The 22859-nt window shown below is 36.5% G+C and overlaps 1 protein-coding gene across 1 annotated transcript in view; it reads left to right on the forward strand.

The window, feature by feature from the left end:
• Positions 1 to 22859, forward strand: part of LOC136028284 (MLX-interacting protein-like) — a gene marked incomplete in the record, with an annotated part of 87271 nt that overhangs the window by 15932 nt on the left and 48480 nt on the right. Inside the window, 1 exon segment of the mRNA XM_065706029.1 lies at positions 5079 to 5253. Within this exon segment, the coding sequence (XP_065562101.1) occupies positions 5079 to 5253 (175 nt within the window).

Here is a 22859-nt window from a genome sequence, read left to right on the forward strand (position 1 = left end):
TGGGGGAGTTGGGGGGAGGTTAATTCTGAAAATTAGAAAAAATGAGGTATTTTTAACTTACGAAGGAGTGATCGGATCTTAGTGAAATTTGAAGTTTAGAAGGATATCGTGTCTCAGAGCTCTTATTTCAAATCCCGATTGGATCCAATGACATTGGGGCGAGGAATTCAGGGGGGAACCTAAAATCTTGGAAAACGCTTAGAGTGGAGGGATCGGGATGAAACTTGGTGGGAAAAATAAGCACAAGTCCTAGATACGTGGTTGAAATAACCGAAACGGATCTGCTCTCTTTGGGGGAGGTGGGGGGTTTAATTCTGAAAAATTAGAAAAATGAGGTATTTTTAACTTACGAAGGAGTGATCGGATCTTAATGAAATTTGATGTTTGGAAGGATATCATGTCTCAGAGCTCTTATTTTAAATCTCGACCGGTCCGGTGAAGGGGAAGTGGGGGGGAGGGAACCTAAAATCTTGGAAAATGGTTACAGTGGAGGGATTGGGATAAACCTTGGTGGGAAAAATAAGCACAAGTCCTAAATACGGGATTGACATAATCGGAACGGATTTGCTCTCTTTGGGGGAGTTGGGGGGGGGGGGTAATTAAAAAAATTTAGAAAAAATGAGGTATTTGTAACTTACGAAAGAGTGAGCGTATCTTAATGAAATTTCATATTTAGAAGGACCTCGAAACTCAGATCTCTTATTTTAAATCCCGACCGGATCCAGTGTCGTTAGAGGAGGGACCGGAAATCTTGGAAAACGCTTAAAGTGGAGAGATCAGGATGATACTTTGGTGGAAAGAATAACCACAAGTCCAAGATACGTGTGACATGCATAACGGGACCGGATCCGGTCTCTTTGGTGGAGTTTGGGGGGGGGAGTAATTCGGAAAAAAATGAGGTATTTGTAATTTACGAACGGGTGATCAGATCTTAATGAAATTTGATATCTAGTAGGATCTTGTGCTTTAGAACTCTCATTTTAAATCCCAATCAGATCCAGGGACATTGAAGGGAGTTGGAGGGGGAAACCGGAGTTCTTGGAAAACGTGAAAATCGAGGTATCTTACGAATGGGTGATCGGATCTTAATGAAACTTTATATACAAAAGAATCTTATGTCTCAGATGCTCCTTTTTTAATTCGAATCGGATCTGGGGACAGAGGGTTAGAGGGGGGAAACAGAAATGTTGGAAAACGCTTAGAGTGGAGAGATCGGGATGAAACTTGATGGGAAGAATAAGCACAAGTTATAGATACGAGATTGGCATAATTGGTACGGATCTGTTCTCTTTGGGGGAGCTGGGGGTTGTTAATTTGGAACAATTAGAAATAGTGAGGTATTTTTAACTTAAGAACGGGTGACCGGATCTTAATGAAATTTGATATTTAGAAAGAATCCATGTCTCAGTGCTTTTATTTCAAATCCCGACCAGATCTGTTGATATTGGGGGGAATCGGAGGGGAAACCGGAAATCTTGGAAAACGCTTATAAATGTCGTAGATACGTAATTGACTTAACCGGACTGGATCCGCTCTCTTTGGGGGAGTTAGATAGTGGTGTTCTGTGCTTTGGCGAGTTTGGTGCTTCTGGACGTGCTAGGATGATGAAAATTGGTAGGCGTGTCAGGTAGCTGTATAAATTGACTTGATAAAGTTGTTTTTCCCGATTTGACCATCTGGGGGGCTGAAGGGAGAGAAAAAATTATAAAAATTGAGGTATTTTTAACTTATGAGTGGGTGATCGGATCTTAATGAATTTTGATATTTAGAAGAACCTCGTGACTCAGAGCTCTCGTTTTAAATCCCGACGGGCATTAAGCCTCTGATTTTCCTTTTAAATCAATCTATTGATTCTTAGAATTTTGCTAGCGCTCATACCATATGAGCTTTTGGCTCTTCCGACCTCGTCACAAGTGCCATATGAGCTCTTAGCTCTTGTTTACTTTATATGGCTGAATGTCTCTCTGAAAATGTGAAAAAATTAAGGCATGATTTTAATACAAATTATTATATATTATTTGTGGAAAAGGATTTTGAGCATGTTTTGCTTTGCAAAAGGATTTTGTTTATAGCTGAAATTGTTTTAGTAAACGTAATCAGAACCACGAACCTTCGTGACATTTATATTAACGGAGAAAACTTAGTGAGACCAGACAATAATGCACCACCCAGTATCTTTAAATGTTTCGAAAGAATATATTTAACGGATGGGTCCCTTTCCCCGTGATTCCTGCGACAACTGGGTGAACCTTGGGCATGTACTTTCAAGCAGGGGACCAATCCTTTGGCTACCAAAGGTTTTAAATAGATAATAAAGAGGTATTATTGTATTCTGTTTAGACCGTATTCTTCTTCTTCTCAGTAATGAAAGTAAAACTACCAAGGTATAGTTAATGTTTATTTTATCTTCCAAATTTTATCAACAATCTCAATATATAGGCAAAAAATTTGCCGATAGTCCTGTATAAAGGGAGTTAGGTCACCTTCAGACAAATTTTCAAAGCCACTTCCTGAAATTCTGAAAATAAAACTTAAAACCTTATTACACGTCCTGACAATCTTGCCCGAAAAAGCAAAATTTTTGTTGGCACTTGAAAAAAAAATGTTTAGGTTCCCCTTAAAATTCTTAAAAAAAAATTAAGTATTTCAAATCGTGCTTGGAATCTTGGAGTGTTCCGAGGTCAGAAGCTATTACCATTTTTTTCGATTCCGGGTTAGATCTCCGATTGTGCTTGTGACTCCGGCTGCAAAGCCCCATGTCTTCTTAGAGGTGATTTCCAAAGGATGATTTTGAAATGTATCACTTTTGTATCAAAATATTCAGCAATTTTGCTTTTTAACACTTCTTAATCCAAATACCGGCTTAAAGCTGTAAGAAACCCATTTGAAAACGCTATTTGTATGTATTTATTAATATATGTTTATATATATATATATATATATATATATATATATATATATATATATATATATATAGTGTTCGGACTCGCCTATAAATTCCTATATTTTAATGCGCTCCTATAAAATGCCTATATTTTGGCTAAAATCCTATTATTCCTATATTTTCGGATAAAGAGCACTAAGAACATTGCTCATGATTTGCAATTTTCTGTCTTTTGGTGTAGATTCATAATTAATTACACCTGTTGAGCTTTTTTAACTTAACTAATGCTTTGTGTTGGGCTTAGTAAGGTGCTTCTGCCTGGGCTATGCTGTTGTGTTGACTTAGTAGCCTATGTTTTGTTTTTTGTCATGTTGGGCCTGTCCGAAATGAGCAAAGATCAGTATATAGGCTAGCAGTCTCTGCTTAATGAGACTGGAGTTCTTGCGACTTATGTGTTTCCTGGCTGAATGCTGGCTGGCTGATGTGAATACGGCACCGTTATTCAAATGGGCTATTCGAAGATAGTTGCTAATCGAGGGAAGTATAATAGACGTGCACTGGGTAGGCTATATGCTACATTTTCTGATCAATCTGTCCTTTATCTATCTGGTCTTTATCCCCTTCTAAAGAAAAATTATGTTAATCAGATTCGGACCTTTTATTTCAGATATTGTAAATTTTTACTTTATCTCCCCCCTTGGTATAGCAATGGTAAGATAATTCGTAAGTTTGATGTCCCTGATATAAGTGCAAAGTTGGCCCTCCTGCATGGAATATTGTCGGAATCAGCTTTTTATCGTTTATCGCCTCATCATCCTTTGCTCCGTCTGTTCGGTTAATCTCATTGTAGCATAGTGTTTTTATGGCACTTGGTATTAACCAAGTGACATATAGCAATCGCAAATTCTGTCGGTCTGTCTGTCTCTCGGTCCTGGTTTTGCTACTTTAGGCACTTCCAGGTAAGCTAGGACGATGAAATTTGGCAGGCGTATCAGGAACTGGTCCAGATTAAATTAGAAATAGTCTTTTTCCCGATTTGACCATCTGAGGGAGTGGGGGGCCCGTTAATTCAGAAAAAATGAAGTATTTTTAACTTACGAATGGTTGATCAGATCTTAATGAAATTTGATGTTTGGAAGGATATCGTGTTTCAGAGCTGTTATTTTAAATCCCGACTGGATCTGGTGACATTGGGGGAGTTTGGAGGGGAAACCTAAAATCTTGGAAAACACTTAGAGTGGAGGGATTGGGCTGAAACTAAGCACAAAAATAAGCACAAGTTATAGATACATGATTGACATAACCAGAACGGATCTGCTCTCTTTAGGGTAATTGGGAGGGGGGGGGGTTGATTCTGAAAAAAATTGGAAAAAATGTGGTATTTTTAACTGACGAACGGGTGATCGGATCTCAATGAAATTTGATATTTAGAAGGATATCGTGTCTCAAAGCTCTTATTTTAAATCCCGACCGGATCTGGTGACATTGTGGGGAGTTTGGGGTGACCTAAAATCACGGAAAACGCTTAGATTGCAGGGATTGGGCTGAAACTTGGTGGGAAAAGTAAGCGCAAGTCCTAGATACATGATTGACATAACCAGAACGGATCCGCTCTCTTTGGGGGGGGGGGGGGGTTGATTCTGAAAAATTAGAAAAAAGTGAGGTATTTTTAACTTACGAACGGGTGATCGGATCTCAATGAAATTTGATATTTAGAAGGATATCGGATCTCAAAGCTCTTATTTTAAATACCGACCGGATCTGGTGACATCGGGGGGAATTTGGGGGGACCTAAAATCATGGAAAACGCTCAGATTGGAGGGATCGGGATGAAACTTGGTAATTTATGTAACCAGGCATCCCACGCCATCTACCACAGATCTGATCCCGAGGACTTCCGAATCCTATAATTGGCCTATATTTGGGCCCGGGAAATCCTATAAAAATAGGGCAGAGCCTATAATTTGAAACGAACCGACCTGTCCGAACCCTGTATATATAAATATATATAAGTATATATATATATATATATATATATATATATATATTATATATAATTATATATATATATATATATATATATATATATATATATATATATATATATATATATATATATATATATATATATATATATATATATATATATATATATATATATATATATATATATGAATTGATCGATTTTTTCCAGAATTTGGCTCGAGATTTAGACATCCCGGGAAGTAGTTCCAGTGTATGCTCAAGAGATACCAGTGCAAGAAGTATCGACTTCTTTGATGATGAGTTCCTTGCCGAATTTTCGGACACATTATTTACCAGTCTCGCCAATAATCAACCATATCCGTTTCCAAATGCTAGAGAAATAGGTATGACCTCAATTTAAATTTGGATTTATCGTAAATAAGTGTTAGTGAATTTTAACCATTTTGACTTGAACACGTACTTGGGATTTTTTTTTTCTTTTTCTTTTTTGATGGTTTATGCTTTGGGGACCCGATGTAACTCCACCCCCGCTCAACTCCATCCCCGTTCAACTCAACCCATTTAACTCAGCCCACGTTCAACTCAATGCTCCTTCGACTCAGCCCCTGTGTAACTCTAACGTTGTTTGATTCAACCCCATGCTGCTCAATTTTTTTCTCAGATTATATCTAAAAAAAAAATCTAAACGACCATAGACATTATTTGTGAAAAAAAAAATAATTTTTGTCCTTTCTAATTTTAGACTTTTACCTTAATACATACTTCTACTGATTTTTGCCTATTCTTTCTGTTTTCCTGAATTTGCCCCGTCCCCAAGATATGGCCAGCGCACTTTTTAAGTCCCCATTGCACTCTTTGATGCTCAGACACTTTAATGCCTGTATAACTGGTAAACTTCAAGATAGAGAGGTCCACCCGAGTCATTTTTTAACGTCTATTGTTTTCTACGTCTATACCGCTATTTTAGTTTTTTTTCTTTTTTAATGTTATTATGTGTTGTCAAATACAAAAATAAGTTTCAGAAAATATATTTTTTCCTGCTAGTAAAACCTGAAATACCTTCTAAATTTAACTTACTCATTTTTTTTGTTGTAAAAAATGCGATCTTTCCAGGCTGACTATCTATGCTGTAGATTTTATCTTTTAACGCTATACATTTTATAGCTATATGTAGAATTTCTTTATTTTGCTCAATTATTGCTGAGAATTTCGTTTATCAAGTTCTTGGGTTGTCATTATTCAAGTCCTGAAGGTAGGCTAGTAATTGAGACCGACTGTTGTCCAAAGATGGGAATCGGAGTTGGAAAAGTTTGGTCCACCAAAGGAATGAATTTATCATGATTTCTTGATTATCATAACAATCAGATCAACTATCATTATTTTTACACCCACTGCTGCAACTTTGAGTATTTCAGTTATTTTTTCAAACAATTCCATTCATTTTCAACAAGTATGGTAAAGCAGACAAAGGTTTGGTGTTTTCTCTATGCCTTAAAACTGGCTACGGAGTATGGATTATGTCTCTAATTTATTTAAAATATAATTTTGGAGCCACGAAAATGCAAATTAAACAATAAAAATCCGAAATGGATAAACAAAAAATAAAAACAGAAATTTGACATTATGATAACAAGTATAGGAAAGCCAAATATCCGAGTTGCTAAGGGAGCGAAAGAAGGTGACATCAAGCTTTATTTGCGAAAGCTGAAAGCAAATAATAGAAAGCCAGCTCTTTTCTTGGCTTTTATTAGCATCATTGTATCATATATATAGGTGAAGATGATACCCCTCTCGATATATAACCCAAGCAATTTCTTTGGTTTGTTGATCTTCGCTGCCTTTTCCAATTCCGTTTTAAAAAAAGTCACCAAATTTCCCAACATTTTTTTTCTCCTAAATCCAAACTATCCCCCTCACCAACAATAAATTCTTCAAATCCTCTCTATTCAACCCAAACTTAAAGTATACCTCCTTCCTCCAAGACTCTTTAGCTTGGGAGTAAAACCTCAAAGATGTTCCCTTTAAAACAAGGGATTTGCGACAAGTCTGCAGCTGTAACTTGTACCAAAATTACAGGATACTTTATTTATCCATCTTTTATATTATCTCGGATATATCCATTCACCGAGCCAGAATTTTATATTATTTAAACTTTTTATAGAGAAGGATCTAAACTTGCTTAAAATGATAGGAAAATTGTAATTTTTTAAATGATTTTCAACCATTTTTTTTTTTTACATATTTTTAGTCGAAACATACCTGAGTACCAAATTTAAAAATTCCAATTTGTTATATGGGTGGAACTCAAACTTATCTATGGAATGACAAAAAAATTTCACCCTACGGTGATAGTTTAAAGCTATAGTTGAGCAGAAAAACAAGATATCAAAATTTGGAAAGGGAGCATAAACCTTGATAGATGTTCATTAGTTTCCAACTCCACACACCTAGGATATTCATCATTTTCTCCCAAAAATCTTGCTTTGTAATATTCAATCCCAGCGTGATTTGATCAAAGTTGTAAGATTTTCTGTGCTTCAAACCGAGTGAAGTGCTTATGCACTTTTGCTTCAAGTTTTATTTGATAATTCATTGTTACTAATAAGTTTTTTTTCAAATCTCTGTTGTGAAACTTTCTTTCGAGTGTCAAACATGCCTGCAATTTCCTTCCCTATTATTTCGATGTGAGCAGGAATTCACGGAATATATATTTTCTTCTTCTCATTCACTGAATGAAGTTTAGTGCAGCAGTTTTTGGCTTCTCTGCTTGGTTTTGCCATGGTCTCAGCATTCATCATTACTTTAATTGTGCTCTTTGGATAAGAGTAGATAGAAAATAAAGGGCACCAAAATACTGACCAACAGGCTTATTGTAGATGTCAGTAGTTATTGTCCGTCATCATAATAAATACTTTAAAAAATATATAAATTTAAAAAACCACGTTTTGCGGGTGGACTAAAAAGGGGAAAATAACTTTTTCTGTTCTAAACAGTACTTTTGATATACATACTTTAAACATAATTTAAAGGTGGTGCACATTTTCAGTCAACTACCTATGGATATCTAGTAAAAAGTAAAATGCACACCATGTTTAAATTATGTTTAAAGTATGTATATCAAAAGTATTTTTTTGGAACCGAAAAATTTATTTTCCCCTTTTTAGTCCATTCGTAAAACATGATTTTTAAAAGTTTTTTTTTAAGTATTTATTTAATCTTTTTGATCTTAAATTGCCGTAAATTGCGCCTGCTTAGTTCTTCAATACATACTGTATTTAGTATGCATTGAATATCCGGGCACACTGCTCCTACGTGAAAATAGCTTAAAGGCAACAGTGCTTGTCCAATGAATGCTTGAGAATGTTTTCTATTTAAAACGCCCACATTCGCAGTGGTGAAGGTACGCGCGGGCTAACATTTTTAACAATTTAAAAAAAAATCAGAGTAAATTGTAGAGTAATTATTAAGTATTTTGAGATTCAAGTATATCAGAATTTTAAAATGTTAGGTAAAATAAAGCTATACTTAGGTTTTGAGCCAAATCAGATGAGAGGAATGAATTGAAATAAGTATCTCAAATTTTGAATACAGACAGAGCCAGCAAGTAAAACGTGGTAAAAAACAGGCCATTTTCTGTAAAGGTTTCCTCCAATCTAATTTCAAATTCTTGTAGATCTTGTTTTCTTCTCATGTTTGAAGAACTTCTGATTCAGTCATTTTCAACATTTCTGACAAATTCGTTGTAGTTCGATAACTACTACAGATATCTAATACTGCTTGTATACAATTAAACTGATTTCTGGTGTTGCATTTTTTAACAGTTGTATGAGGACTAGGTGTGATAGTTTACGACCTAATAGGGTGATTATTTCCGAAGCCAATTTTTTTTTATCTACAGAACCACTTTCTAATAACAGGAAACTGACAGGTGCTGTTCTACTGACTTGGAATGTTATCTCTATAGTTGTATTTTGAATAACCTTTAATTTCCCGATCGTGGAATGGGAAGCTGTTGCAGCGATATTCTTCATCTTTTCGTCTTCTTCGTCTTTTTACATTAGTATGTAATTGCATAATTACTACAAATCCCCAATGCTGCTTCTGAACAATGAAACTGGGCTGCTTTTGGTGACAATTCTATGAAGACTAAATATAATAGATTTGACCTAATAGCGTTACTAAGTCTGGAAATCCAAATTTTTTGCAAGAATTTGATGATCCTTGTTCTTCTTTTATCTACGTCTGCTATACCACTGCTTCATAATGGAAAACTGACAGGTGCTGCTCCCCTGACTTGGAATGCTATCCTTATGGCTGTATTTTGAATGACATCTAGTCTTCTGATTTTGAAATGGCACTTCCATATACTCTTGAGTAATATTGTTCGTCTTTCTTTTGCATAAACTAGTATGGAGACACTTTCGCATAATCTAAACATCAGAATGGAAATCCAGGCACTGTAGTGGGGGCAATATTCTATTTTAGGTAGTATATTTTCTATAATAGGCTATTGTTTTAGCAGTTATACTTAATAATCCTCGGGATATAAAATACCAGTCTCTTAGTGATATCAAGTCTTTTTAGATAATTTGATCTAAGTTACATCAACATCAAGCGGGACTTCAAGCGGGAGTCAAGCTTACTCCCGCTCAACATCGAGCGGGAATGAGCTTATTAACTCCTGTTGCATCTAACACTTTTGCATCCCTCACATACCCAATTTTATTTCTATTTAAGAGAGTTCGATTCCTTAAACCTCATTTTTTGAGCCTCAGCGTCAGCTGACTGTCTCAAAGGCAAAAGGTCCGTAATTCTCCCTGGGGACTACTTATCATTAAAACCTATTGAGAATTTGTGATTTGATTGAAATAAGAATGAAATTTTGTCGGAAAAGTTATCAATCAAAGCGGGTTTCACCACAGAAAATTCGAAGAGCTGTTAAATTGATCAAACGACATTTCTTTTTTGGTGATTTTGAGGTTTTCATAACAGGTATACTAGAAAGTTTTATGGAACCACCCTTTCCTAAATTTTTTAAAGAAATTTTGCTCTGTTTTTCATAATAGGTTTCACTAACTATCGATCTCCGGCATAAAACAGGAAAAATTTCAAGGTTTTTCTAAGATTTCGGGGAAAGTAGACGTCGTCTTTTAGTTTTCTGCCGAAAACTATTGATTCAAAAACGTTCAGAAATTAAATAAAAAAAAAAGTTTTTTTTACTGAAAGTAAGGAGGAACATTAAAACTTAAAAAGAACAGAAATTAGTTCGTATATGAAAGGGGCTGCTTCCTCATCAACGCCCCGCTCTTTACGCTAAAGTTTGATTCTTTCTCTCAACTCTTCTTTTTAAAACAGTAAAAAAAAACTTTGTGTAAAGAGCGGGGCGTCCATTTTTTAGAGTTTTGGTTACTATTGAGCCGGGTTGCTCCTTACTACTGTTCGTTACCACGAACTGTTTGATTAATCGCAATAACACTGCCATAAATTATTCCAATTTGTGACATACCCAATTATTCAATATTGTCACTTGGTTGATTTCTGCTTATAATTGATTGACCTATGTGGTTAACACTTATTCTATAGAAGTACTGTCTTTTTGTTTTCTCTCTTGCCCATAGAGATGGTATCACTACTAACCCTGGATGGCAGAGTATTGGTTTTAGGCCTCATAATCTGGGGGTGGGCCAAGGTACCTTATAGGAGTCTAAAAGTATAAAATAAAGGAATGTAGTGTCATATGTCGGGAGAACGGGGGGAGCAGCTGCCCCCCTACCCATGCCTAGAACCGCCATGGGGATTGCTCCTTTCTTCTGGTCCTTTTGTTAGTCTCTGAAAGATATAATCCCTCTGCTACTACTCTTGGATTAATCAAGGCCATTTCGTCAGTTTCAAAGTTTGTTCCTACTAAGTCACATTCTCCTACTTCAAGTCCACTGTGTGTTACTTATGTTCTAGTTACACTGCAACATGTAAGCAGACAACAGTCTGCAACCTCAGCCGCTGTTAGTTTGAGGATGTTATGATTAAACAAATTCTCACGTAACATCTGAATCTCAGATGCCAAGTGAGACGGAAAACGCCTGTTCCTGCTACAAATACAATTATCATTTAAGACGCTGGATATGTATTTACAACTAGGCTATTTCAGTGCCCTTGTTTATAGATATGAGGCATTGCTTGGTTTGAATTAAGCCTTTTACTAATGCTGTTCATTCCATAAATATGAGCTGGAGCATCTTGGTACTGGTGCTGGAAATGAAATTGGTACTGGAGTATTACTAGCTATAGCTCAACTGTGTAAGCTTGTTGTCCATAAACATATGGTGTATTCATAGGGCTTGGTTCCCCAGGGCTTGTGCGTAGGTTTGATTCCTGGCGTGGCTGGTTATTTGGTTTGGAATGGGGTTTAATGGTGTGACTCTTAAAGCTCAGCCAGGGTCGACCCAGCTCTAAATCGGTACCAGGAGCAAGTCTAGGGAAGGTAAGCAGGAAGAGTGTGCGAAAGTACAGGACGACTGACTCCGAACCCCCCATTGCACTTCCTTGATGAAGGTCCACGAAACAGATCAGCATCGTCGGTTTGGACCTTGAGGGTTTAGTCTTGTCATACTTTTGTTTTTTTTTTACTTTGGTTCCACTGCATTTGCATCATTTTTGTCCTAAGACCCTGTTGATTGGCATTTGCATAAGACGGAGTACCATCATTTTCCAGCACTTGTGGATGCTACTGGGCCCCTGGCTGGAGGACTAGCCTCACTCCTCATAGAGACTCTGGTCTTTACTTTTTAAAATCCTTCCATACTGATTTTATGTCAACTTTCAGAACCATTTAATTAATTTCCACCCTTAATGCTTCTTCATTATGTGCTATCGTAAAATCAAGTGTGTGTGTGTGTGTTTGTCTGTGTAGTGTTTCTTGTGTATTAAAAAATGAGCTAAACTAGTCAAACTAGAAATGTGAGAAATGCAGGCAATTAAAAGCAAGAAAAGAGTCAGCTTCACTGGGTTTTTGTCCCTCTTCCTCCGTTCACTTGGAACCTCAGGCCCCTCACTATTTCTTTTTAAGGTGTGTGCCTTAGAATTTTTATGGTCTATTTACATTGTCACTGTTCCAAAATTGCTCTGCATAAATTTTCATGTTTCTAACTCGACTAGTTTATTTTTGAATTTTATGTTTATTTATTCGGGCGTGGCCTCAATAAAGAGCTAATCGTACATTAAAAAAAATGTTTGCAAGTAATATATAGATAAAAAAGTATTAATCCCATGCAAACACCGTCCTTTTACGTTTCCGTCAGGCTATGGCGCGATTTTGAGAAATGACTCAGAGTATAACTCTGGTTTTCTTATCTTATAGCCGTTTGTCTTCAGTCACTCCAGCGATTTCTTATAGTCTCAGTGATCATTTGCCTCCAGTCTGTTCGTTGCTGTGTTTGTCTAGATCAGTCTACATTTGTTGTTGATTAGTGTATCGACCTTTGAGCAAACCTCTACCTTTCTTGCAATTTTTGTTCGTACAATGTTGTCTAATACTCAGTCACAATGGATAATAGGAAAAAGAAGGAAATTTTGACGACTGTCTGGATTCTAAATGAGTAGGCTCATTTCTTACGGTTTTGCTTATTGGTTTATTCTGCTTTTTATCGTTCTTGGTATTTTAGAAAAAAATATATTGTTTTATTGGTCTCTTCTTTTTTCATCTTTCTTTGCTATTTTGTCAAATTTTGGACATCTTTGATAAATAAAGGAACATATTAGCATGTCAATTGCTTGATGATGCGTCGCAATATTGCCATTTCAAAGTTATCGCTGCAAGTCTTCAATATTTAAAAGAGATTATGATTGGTGGGTATAATTGTGCTATTGGTTTATATGTATTTAAAAGCCTAAGGCGATGTGGTAACTTAAAGAATTGCCACATCTTATTCATTATAAACTATTTTAGATTGTGTAGCCAAACTATTTAGAATTAATGGCGGTTTTGCCATGCCTTGTAGAACTAGGATAAGAGATGCGAATTAAGGACAGAAAACTAAAAGCCAACACCTACTTTCCCGGAAATGTTGTGAAAACCCTCTAACTTCTCTATTTTTTACCAGAGATAGAAATATAAAGATATAATGAAAGTTTTAATGAAAACAGTGAATTTTCTTTGTATGGTGAAACGGAGCAGAATTTTCTCTTTTTTTAAGTTCAGGAAAGAATAGTCCCTAAAAGTATTCTAACGTGCCTACTAATCATCAGCTTAAAGTCAATATGAATTGAGTAATTTAAAAGCTTTGGGAGTTCCTTGTGGGGTTATCCCCTTTGATTGAAAACCCTGTTCACGCAGGGACTATATTATCAAACAGTTCGTGGTAACGAACTGTAGTAAGGAGCGACCAGGCTCAATAGTAAACAAAAACTCTAAAAAATGGAATTTTGATACCAATAGTTACATAAAAAAAATCGCATTTTAATGCTGATTTTAAATATATAATAGTTTCATCAAGTTTAGCCTTACCCATCAAAAGTTACGAGCCTGAGAAAATTTGCCTTATTTTAGAAAATAGGGGAAACGCCCCCTAAAAGTCATAGAATCTTAACGAAAATCACGTCATCAAATTCAGCGAATCAGAGAACCCTACTGTACAAGTTTCAAGCTCAACTGTACAAGTTGGCATATAGTAATGGTTATTGGGAAGTGTACAGACGTTTTCAGGGGGATTTTTTGGTTGGAAAGGGGGGGGGGGGTGAGAAGAGGGGTTATGTGGGGGAAACTTTCCATTGATGAGTTTGTCATGGGGAAAGAAAAATTTCATGGAAGGAGCGCAGGATTTTCTAGCATTATTAAAAAAAAAGAAATGAAAAAATAAATATGAAAAAGTTTTATTCTTTTTCATAGTTGAATAGTTTTATTCAACTGTTCATTCTACGGCCTTTATGATTCAGGAGACAAAATTTAAGCTTTAGTGTAAAGAGCGAGGCATTGACAAGTGGGCGAACCCTCTCATATACGTAATAAAAACATTCAAATATAGAAGTTTGTTACGTAAGCTAATTCGTAAGCTACGTATATCTTTTACTCATGAAAACGTTCGTAAAAAACTAGAAGTTCTAGTTGCCTTTTTAAGTACCCAAAAAATTGGAGGGCGACTGGGCTTCCTCCCTCTTCTTTTTTCCCAAAATCATTCGATCAAAATTATGGGAAAGCCATTTAGCCAAACAAATAAATATGCAAATTTTGCTTCAATTATTCATCTGCGGAGAGTCGAAATCAAAACATGGATTAACTAAAAAAACGTTCAGAAACTAAATAAAAAAAAAACAAGTTTTTTTTAACTGAAAGTAAGGAGCGACATTAAAACTTAAAACGAACAGAAATTACACTGTATATGAAAGGGGCTGTTCCCTCTTCAACGCCCTGCTCTTTACACTAAAGTTTTTACTTTTTTAAAAAGTAGAGTTGAGAGAAAGAGTCAAACTTTAGCTCAACGAGCAAGGCGTTGAAGAGGGAACAGCCGCTTTCATATACGGGTAATTTCTGTTCGTTTTAAGTTTTAATGTCGCTCCTTACTTTCAGTTAAAAAAAAAACTTGTTTTTTTATTTAATTTATGATGTAGGCACCTTGAATAGACAGCGCCATGCTTAACAATTAGTAAAATATTATATTTTAAACTAGCCCTTTGTTAGCTGTTCGAACTATTGACACATTCAAGATCCTCTATCAATTTCTTACCAAAATACTAACAAAATAAGATTTATTTATAAACAGTAATAATAATAATAATAATTTATTTTTGACCCGCTACAAAAAATCAAAGCAGAATTCCAATAAAAGAAACAAAACAGACACTACACAAATCAGAAAGAACAAGAAACTAAAGCAAACGAGTGAGGCCGCTGTGGGCGGGCAGATACTTATAAGTAGACTGGGGTAATTTGCCAGCAAACTCCGTGAGTTTCGACCCAATATCCGGGAAACTGTAAACAGATATGAGGTTCCTATTTCTATACCATGGAGGCAGATACAATAGAAAACGGGAAAACTGGAAATAATAAGAACGAATAGAACTGATATCTTTTTTATACATGTGCTAATCCCCCCAAAGGCTCCTGTGAATTAGGAGCCCGTATACGGATCACAAACTCTGAGATCAATAGCCAATTACTTATTAAGAGAAAAGAAAAGAAGAAAAACATATAGAGAGTGGATAGATAGATAGGACAGATAAGATTTATTTATAGAAAAAAAAACAAACAGCAATAAAGCAGAACATCATTCTTTTCTCTACGTAATATTCCCAAATCAAAAAGGAGATCTTCATACCCTTAAACAATCCACCGATCACAATCCGTATAGAAAAAAAGAAAAACAAAAAACAATCAAATGAAATCAAATGAAATGTTGCCAACCTTTCAAAACCATAGAAGTAAGCCACGAGAAAGGCTGCGCCTAAGGTACACACACACAAAGAAAAGAAGAAAAAAAGAATCCCATATAACAAATTACAGGTTAGAAATTAAACTATAGGAAATCAGCCGTCAGATTTTTCAACTATTTTTTTTATTATATGACCAACTAAAAACCAATAATAAATAAATTACTAATAAAAAATACACTTAATGAGAAAAAAAGATCCAAAATATATAAATGAAAAGAAAAAAAGAGAAAATAAGAAAAAAATAAAATTCTCTAACCAATTATAAATTAAACTTAGCCTTTAAGAAATCATCCAACTGACGCTTGAATGTGCCAAATGAATGACAGCCCCGAGCAACAGCTGGAAGTGCATTCCATACTCTTGAAGATGCAACCAGAAGGCTAAAATCAGACCTAGCGCTGGGTGGGGCAACGACTCTGATATTATCACAATATCCCAGGCAATATAAAGAGCTTTCAGATTCAGAAATAGGAGGCTGAAATATAATTGCAAGAGGCCCGTGTAACCGTGCAAAAGTAAACGAAGCACATGCATGGACATAAACTGAGTGGAGATTTAAGAAGGGTTTAACAGCATATGGATTTGCAAGCTTTACAATTGGTCTGGCTTTCAAACAGTTCGTGGTAACGAACTGTGGTAAGGAGCGACCCGGCTCAATAGTAACCGAAACTATAAGAAACGGAATTTTAATACTAGTAGTTACATCAAAAGAATTGCATTTTGTGCTGATTTTAAATATATAGGTTTCATCAAATTTAGTCTTACTCATCAAAATTTACGAGCCTGAGAAAATTTGCCTTGTTTTGGAAAATAGGGGGAAACACCCCCTAAAAGTCATAGGATCTTAACGAACCTTCTGTAAGAAGTTTCAGTTAAACCCTACTGTATAAGTTTCAAGCTCCTATCTACAAAAATGTGAAACTTAGTATTTTTTGCCAGAAGACCGATCACGGTTGCGTGTTTATGAGCGTATCCACTGCGTATCTAAGTGGGAGGATCTTCCATTGGAGGAATTCCATAAAGGGGGCGCAGGATTTTCTAGCATTATTTAAAAAAACAATGAAAAAGTTTTTTTTTAATGAAAGCATTAAAACTTTAAATGAACAGAGATTATTTCGCGCATGGGGTGTTCATCTCCTCCTTAATACCTCGCTCTCTACGCTAAAGTATTTTTATTAATTTCAACTATTTATTCTATAGCCTTTGTGATTCAGGGGTCATTTTTAAAGAAATTGGAGAAAATTAAAGCTTTAGTGTAAAGAGCGAGGTATTAACGAAGGGGCAAACCCCCTCATATACATAATAAAAATTTACGAATATAGAAGTTCGCTACGTAAGTTAATTTTTACGTATATTTTTTACTAATAAAAACGTTCGTTAAAAATTAAAAATTCTAGTTGCATTTTTAAGTAATCGAAAAATTGGAGGGCAAATAGGCCTCCTCTTCCACCCTTTTTCTCAAAATCGTCTGATAAAAACTAAGAAAAAACCATTTAGCAAAAAAAAAAAATCAATACACAATTTTCGTTTTGATTATTCATTTGCGGAGAGCCAAAATCAAACATGCATTAAATTCAAAAACGTTCAGAATAAGTTTTTTTTTGTGCATGTAAGGAGCGACATTAAAACTTAAAACGAACAGAAATTACTCCGTGTATGATAGGGGCTGTTCCCTTCTCAACGCCCCGCTCTTTACGCTAAAGTTTGACTCTTTCTCTCAATCCTACTTTATAAAACAGTAAATAACTTTAGCGTAAAGAGCGGGGCGTTGAGGAGGGAACAGCCCCTTTCATACACGGAGTAATTTCTGTTCGTTTTAAGTTTTAATATATGATCTCAATTTCCATATATTCCTTACATTTTCCCCAGGGCATGACTTATAACCCTTGCCCTGCGTGCTGTGGGGAAGGGGGAAGGTGGTCATGCTCAAAGACATAATTTCAAGACCTTTCAATTACGTTGAAAATTTTTTTATTGGATGTATTAAGTTAAGTAAAAACCGATGTGGGAACATTTTTTTTAGACAAGGGCACTTCGTATTGAAGGAGTTGTCGTAAACACTTCGAAAAGAGCTGATTCGATTGAAAATTGAAAGGACTACTGCATTTTTAATTAGCCAAAAGTGATTGGAGGACAACTAACCCCCCTCCCACGCCCAATATTTCCTCAAATACATCCAATAAAAATTTTGAAATAGCCATTTTTTCAACATAATTTAAAGGTCTGGAAATTATGTCTTTGAGCATGACCACCCTCCCCCCCCCCACTGCACGCAGGACAAGGGTTATAAGTCATGCCCTGGGGAAATGTAAGGAATTTATAGAAATTGAGATCATAAAGACTCCAGAATGGGCTCATTGGATTGGTAATTAGAAGTTCTAGTGCCTTTTTTAAGATTCAGAGTAATCGGAAGGTGGATAACCCCCCCCCCCCTCTACCCCACACACACCTCGTATTTTCCTGAAATTCGTCTGATAGAAATTTTGATAAGGCCACTTGTTCTCGTAGAAACTTTGAAAACAGCTCATTCGATTGAAATTTGAAAGGGCCAGTGCCCCTTTTAATAGTCAAAGCTGGTTGGAGGGCAACTAACTTTCTCCCACGCCCACCATTTCCCCATATTCATCCAATCAAAATTTTGAGATAGCCCTTTGGTTCAACGTAATTAAAAGGACTGGAAATGATGACTTTGAGGATGACAACCCCCCACAGCCCTCAGGGTAAAGGTTGTAAGTTATGTCCTAGGGGCATATTAGGTATGTATAGTAAGGGTGATCGTATAAATTTTTTCGGGGGCTTGTTTGATTGGTCATTAGAAGTTCTTGTGCCCTTTTTAAGATTCAGATTGATCGGAGGGTGGATAAGCCTCACCCTCCAAACCTCGTATTTTCCCGAAATGCATCTGATGGAAGTTTTGAGATGGACATGTGTTGTCGTAGAAACTTCGAAAAAGACTGATTCTATTGGAACTTGAAAGAGCTAGCGCTCTTTTATTAGTCAAAAGTGATTGGAGGGCAACAAGCCCCTCCCCCCACCCCATGTTCATAAATTCTCAAAACATATCTAATCGAAATTTTGAGATAACTATTCTGTTTAGTGTAGTTGAAAAGTCTTGAAATTATGTCTCTGACAACCCCCTTGCCTTCTCAAGACCAGAAGATAATTTTCACTTTACTGAAAATCAAATATATTTAAAATGTTTTCAATTTGTTTTACTTGTTCAAAATATTTTTACTAAATATGTGAAGGGGAAATCCTCCCCCTTGTACTCTAATTACATTGCGAGGGTCTGGTGCCCTTTTTAAGAGTAACAAGAGATTGGGGGGCAAGCAGCCCTTCTCTCAATCCCATTCATTTTCCAAGCGCATCCAGGCAAGATTTTGAGACAGTCATTTTGTTCAGCATAGTAGAACGATCCGGCAACTATGTCTTTAGGGATATTAGGCATGTCACCCCCCCCCAATTATGCAATTGGCCCGTTATGCTTTAAAGCTAAATGTTGCTTTAAAATGCATCAAAAGGCATTGTGTTTATGGTTGCCAATAAGACACCTCAACACCATATCGAGGGGGTATTAAGTTCAAACTTTTGGGGATACTACTATTACTACTTCTACTCTTACAATGTAAATAAATAAAAGGAGTGTAAGTGTATCCAGGTTGTCAAAGGGCATAGATAGAATCTTTTGGGAATGATATTAAGTTGTATTTTTCAGGTCATCTTCAGAAGCTATAATATTAAATTAAAAAAACTTTTTGTGTCAGGATTAAAACTGTCGAAAAAGTTTATCCAACACAAAAATAGCAACCCATACTATGGGATCTTATACAACTGATATACAATATAGATATACAATATTATTTTTCTATGAAAAAGACTATATCAATTAAAAACGAAGAGAAATTAATTTTAACAAGAGCTAAGAGCTCATATGGTATGAGCTCTAACAAAATTCTATGAATCAATAGATTGATTTAAAAAGGAAAATAAGAGGCTTAATGCCGGTCAGGATTTAAAATAAGAGCTCTGAGCCGTGATGTCCTTCTAAATATCAAAATTCATTAAGATCCGATCACCCACTCGTAAGTTATAAATACCTAATTTTTTCTAATTTGTCCTCTCCCTTTAGCCCCCCAGATGGTCGAATCTGGGAAAACGACTTTATCAAGTCAAATTGTGCAGCTCCCTGACACGCCTACCAATTTTCATCGAGCTAGCACGTCCAGAAGCACCAACCTCGCCAAATCACTGAACCCCTCCCCTTAACTCCCCCAAAGAGAGCGAATCCAGTACGATTCTGTCAATCACGTATCAAGGACATTTGTTTATTCTATCCACCAAGCTTCATCCCGATTCCTCCAATCCAAGTGTTTTTCCAAGGTTTCCCCCTCCAACTCCCCCCAATGTCAAAAGATCTGGTCGGGATTTGAAATAAGAGCTCTGAGACATGAATTCCTTCTAAAAATTAAATTTCATTAAGATCCGATCATCTATTCGTAAGATAAAAATACCCCAATTTTCACGTTTTCCAAGAATTCCGGTTTCCCCCTCCAACCCCCCCCCCAATGTCACAGAATCTGGTCGGAATTTAAAATTAGAACTTTAAAGCCCAATATCCTTCTACATATCAAATTTCATTAAGATCTGGTCACCCTTCCGTAAGTTACAAATACCTCAATTTTCAAAATTACCCCCCCCCCCCAATTCCACCAAAGAGACCAGATCCGGTCCGGTTATGTCAGTCACGTATCTTAGACAGGTTTCTATTCTTCCCATCCAGTTTCATTCTGATCTCACCGCTTTAAGTATTTTCTAAGATTCCCGGTCCCCCCAACTGCCCCCCAATTACGCTTGATCCGGTTGAGATTTAAAATAAGAGATCTGATTTATGAGGTTCTTCTAAATATGAAGTTTCATGAACATCCGATCACTCTTTCGTAAGTTAAAAATACGCATTTTTTTCTTATTTTCAGAATTACCCCCCCCCCCCCCCCAAATAGAGCCGATCCGTTCCAATTATGTAAATCACGTATGTAAGACTTCTGCTTATTTTTCCCACCAAGTTTCATCCCGATCCCTCCAATCTGAGCGTTTTCCATGATTTTAGGTTCCCCCACCCCAAACTTCCCCCAGTGTCACCAGATCCGGTCAGGATTTAAAATAAAAGCTTTGAGACACGTTATCCTTCTAAATATCAAATTTCATTGAGATCCGATCACCCGTTCGTAAGTTAAAATACCTCATTTTTTCTACTTTTTCAGAATTAACCCCTCCCCCAACTACCCCAAAGAGAGCGGATCCGTTCCGAATGTGTCAATCATGTATCTAGGACTTGTGCTTATTTTTCCCACCAAGTTTCATCCCGATCCCTCCACTCTAAGTGTTTTCCGAGTTTTAGGTTTCCCCCTCCCAACTCCCCCCAATATCACCAGATCCGGTCGGGTTTAAAATAAGAGCTAAAAACACGATATCCTTCTAAATGTCAAATTTCATTGAGATCCGATCACCCGTTCGTAAGTTAAAAACACCTCATTTTTTCTAATTTTTCAGAAATAACCCCCACCCCCCAACTACCCCAAAGAGAGCGGATCCGTTCCGTTTATTTTAATCATTTACCTAGGACTTGTGTTTATTTTTCCCACCAAGTTTCATCCCGATCCCTCCACTCTAAGTGTTTTCCAAGTTTTAGGTTTCCCCCTCCCAACTCCCCCCAATGTCACCAGATCCGGTCAGAATTTAAAATAAGACCTCTAAGACACGATATCCTTCTAAACATCAAATTTCATGGAGATCCGATCACCAGTTCGTAAGTTAAAAATACCTCATTTTTTCTAATTTTTCAGAAGTAAAACTACCCCAAAGAGAGCGGATCCGTTACGATTATGTCAATCATGTATCTGGGACTTGTGCTTATGTTTCCCATCAAGTTTCATCCTGATCCCTCCACTCTAAGTGTTTTCCAAGATTTTAGGTTTCCCCCCTCCAACTCCCCCCCAATGTCATCAGATCCGGTCGGGATTTAAAATAAGAGCTCTGAAACACAATATCATTCCAAACATCAAATTCCATTAAGATCTCATCACCCACTCATAAGTTAAAAATACTTCATTTTTTCTATTTTTTCCGAATTAACCGGCCCCCACTCCCCCCCCCCAGATGGCCACATCGGGAAAACGACTATTTTTAATTTAATCTGGTCCGGTCCCTGATACGCTTGCCAAATTTCATCGTCCTAGCTTACCTGGAAGTGCCTAAAGTAGCAAAACCGGGACCGACAGACAGACCGACAGAATTTGCGATTGCTATATGTCACTTGGTTAATACCAAGTGCCATAAAAACTATCAACAAGACAAGTCTTTTAAAGAAAAATAAAGAGCTCCATTGAGCCAAGAATGAGCAAAATAATCTTCCAAGTGTAAAACTATCACAAATCCCTATCAATAAATAAACGAAACTCAAAGCGTACAGAAATTACGATAAATAGCCAAGTCAAACTAAAAAAGACTAAATATTAACACGAGTGGGACTCATACCTTTGTGGCTTCTCAAGACCAAAACACAATTTGTGCTTTACTAAAAACAAAATACATTTGAAATGTTTTCACCTTCCTACTTTCATGAATGAAGAATTATCAAAATCTTAAGGATGAAATGTCAGTATATTTCGATTAAACTGGCAATTCATGGTCATTTGTTTCTTTTTTTTTTCAAATTGAGATGATAGTTGGGAAGATATCAGTCAAGTATGCTAAATTAACAATTAGCTCAGAATTTTGAAATGTTGCTTCTTTTGCAAAAACAGGGCCAATTATTACATGTATGACAAAAATAAGGTTCAGTTCTTGTCCTTTAGATAACCACGGAATTGTGGTACAGAGGTACCTCAAATTCACATCTCATTTCTTTACACAGCTCCCTGACGATGCGGGATTCAGAGCATTTTTCGCTCATAGTTCAAAGACTCCACTAGAGTTTTTAATACCTTTTCATGTTTTGGAAGCAAGGTTTTTGTTGCCTGCGCAGAATACAGTGCATAAAGAGAATGTGTCGTGCATCGTCTTTCACTATTGCAGCGTAACCAAATTTTTTTCCCAACATGGCTGGAGCTCCGTCCATGCAAATTCTAGGAACTATATCCTACGAAATATTGTCGTCTTTGAAGGAGTTTCCCTTAAATTTCTTTACCGTGGCTGCCTTAGTTGGTGTTGTAAGAGTCTTACAAGATAAAAAATCTTCCTTTCTCACGTTGTCTTCAACATAGTCACGAATACTGCAGGCTGACTTAGATTTGAAGCGTCTGTGGTCTTGTAGAGTTGAAGGCTGGATTTTATCGTGCTTGAAATCAGATCTGCAACTGCAAGAGTCGAGATGTCTGCTCATGTCCTCCGTTCTGTTGCTGATGGCTTCATTTGAAAAAGGAATTCGGGATAAGTTACTTCAGTACCTTTTCCCCATATACTGTTCACGATTTAGATCGGTTCACAAAACCGGTCTATTGAGTGTATCATCTGCTTTGAGTGTAACCTTATTTGCTACCAGATAAGCAACTTTTTACGGTGCTGC

This window comes from Artemia franciscana, chromosome 6 (genome assembly GCF_032884065.1).
Source record: "Artemia franciscana chromosome 6, ASM3288406v1, whole genome shotgun sequence".
Classification (NCBI taxonomy): Eukaryota; Metazoa; Arthropoda; class Branchiopoda; order Anostraca; family Artemiidae; genus Artemia; species Artemia franciscana.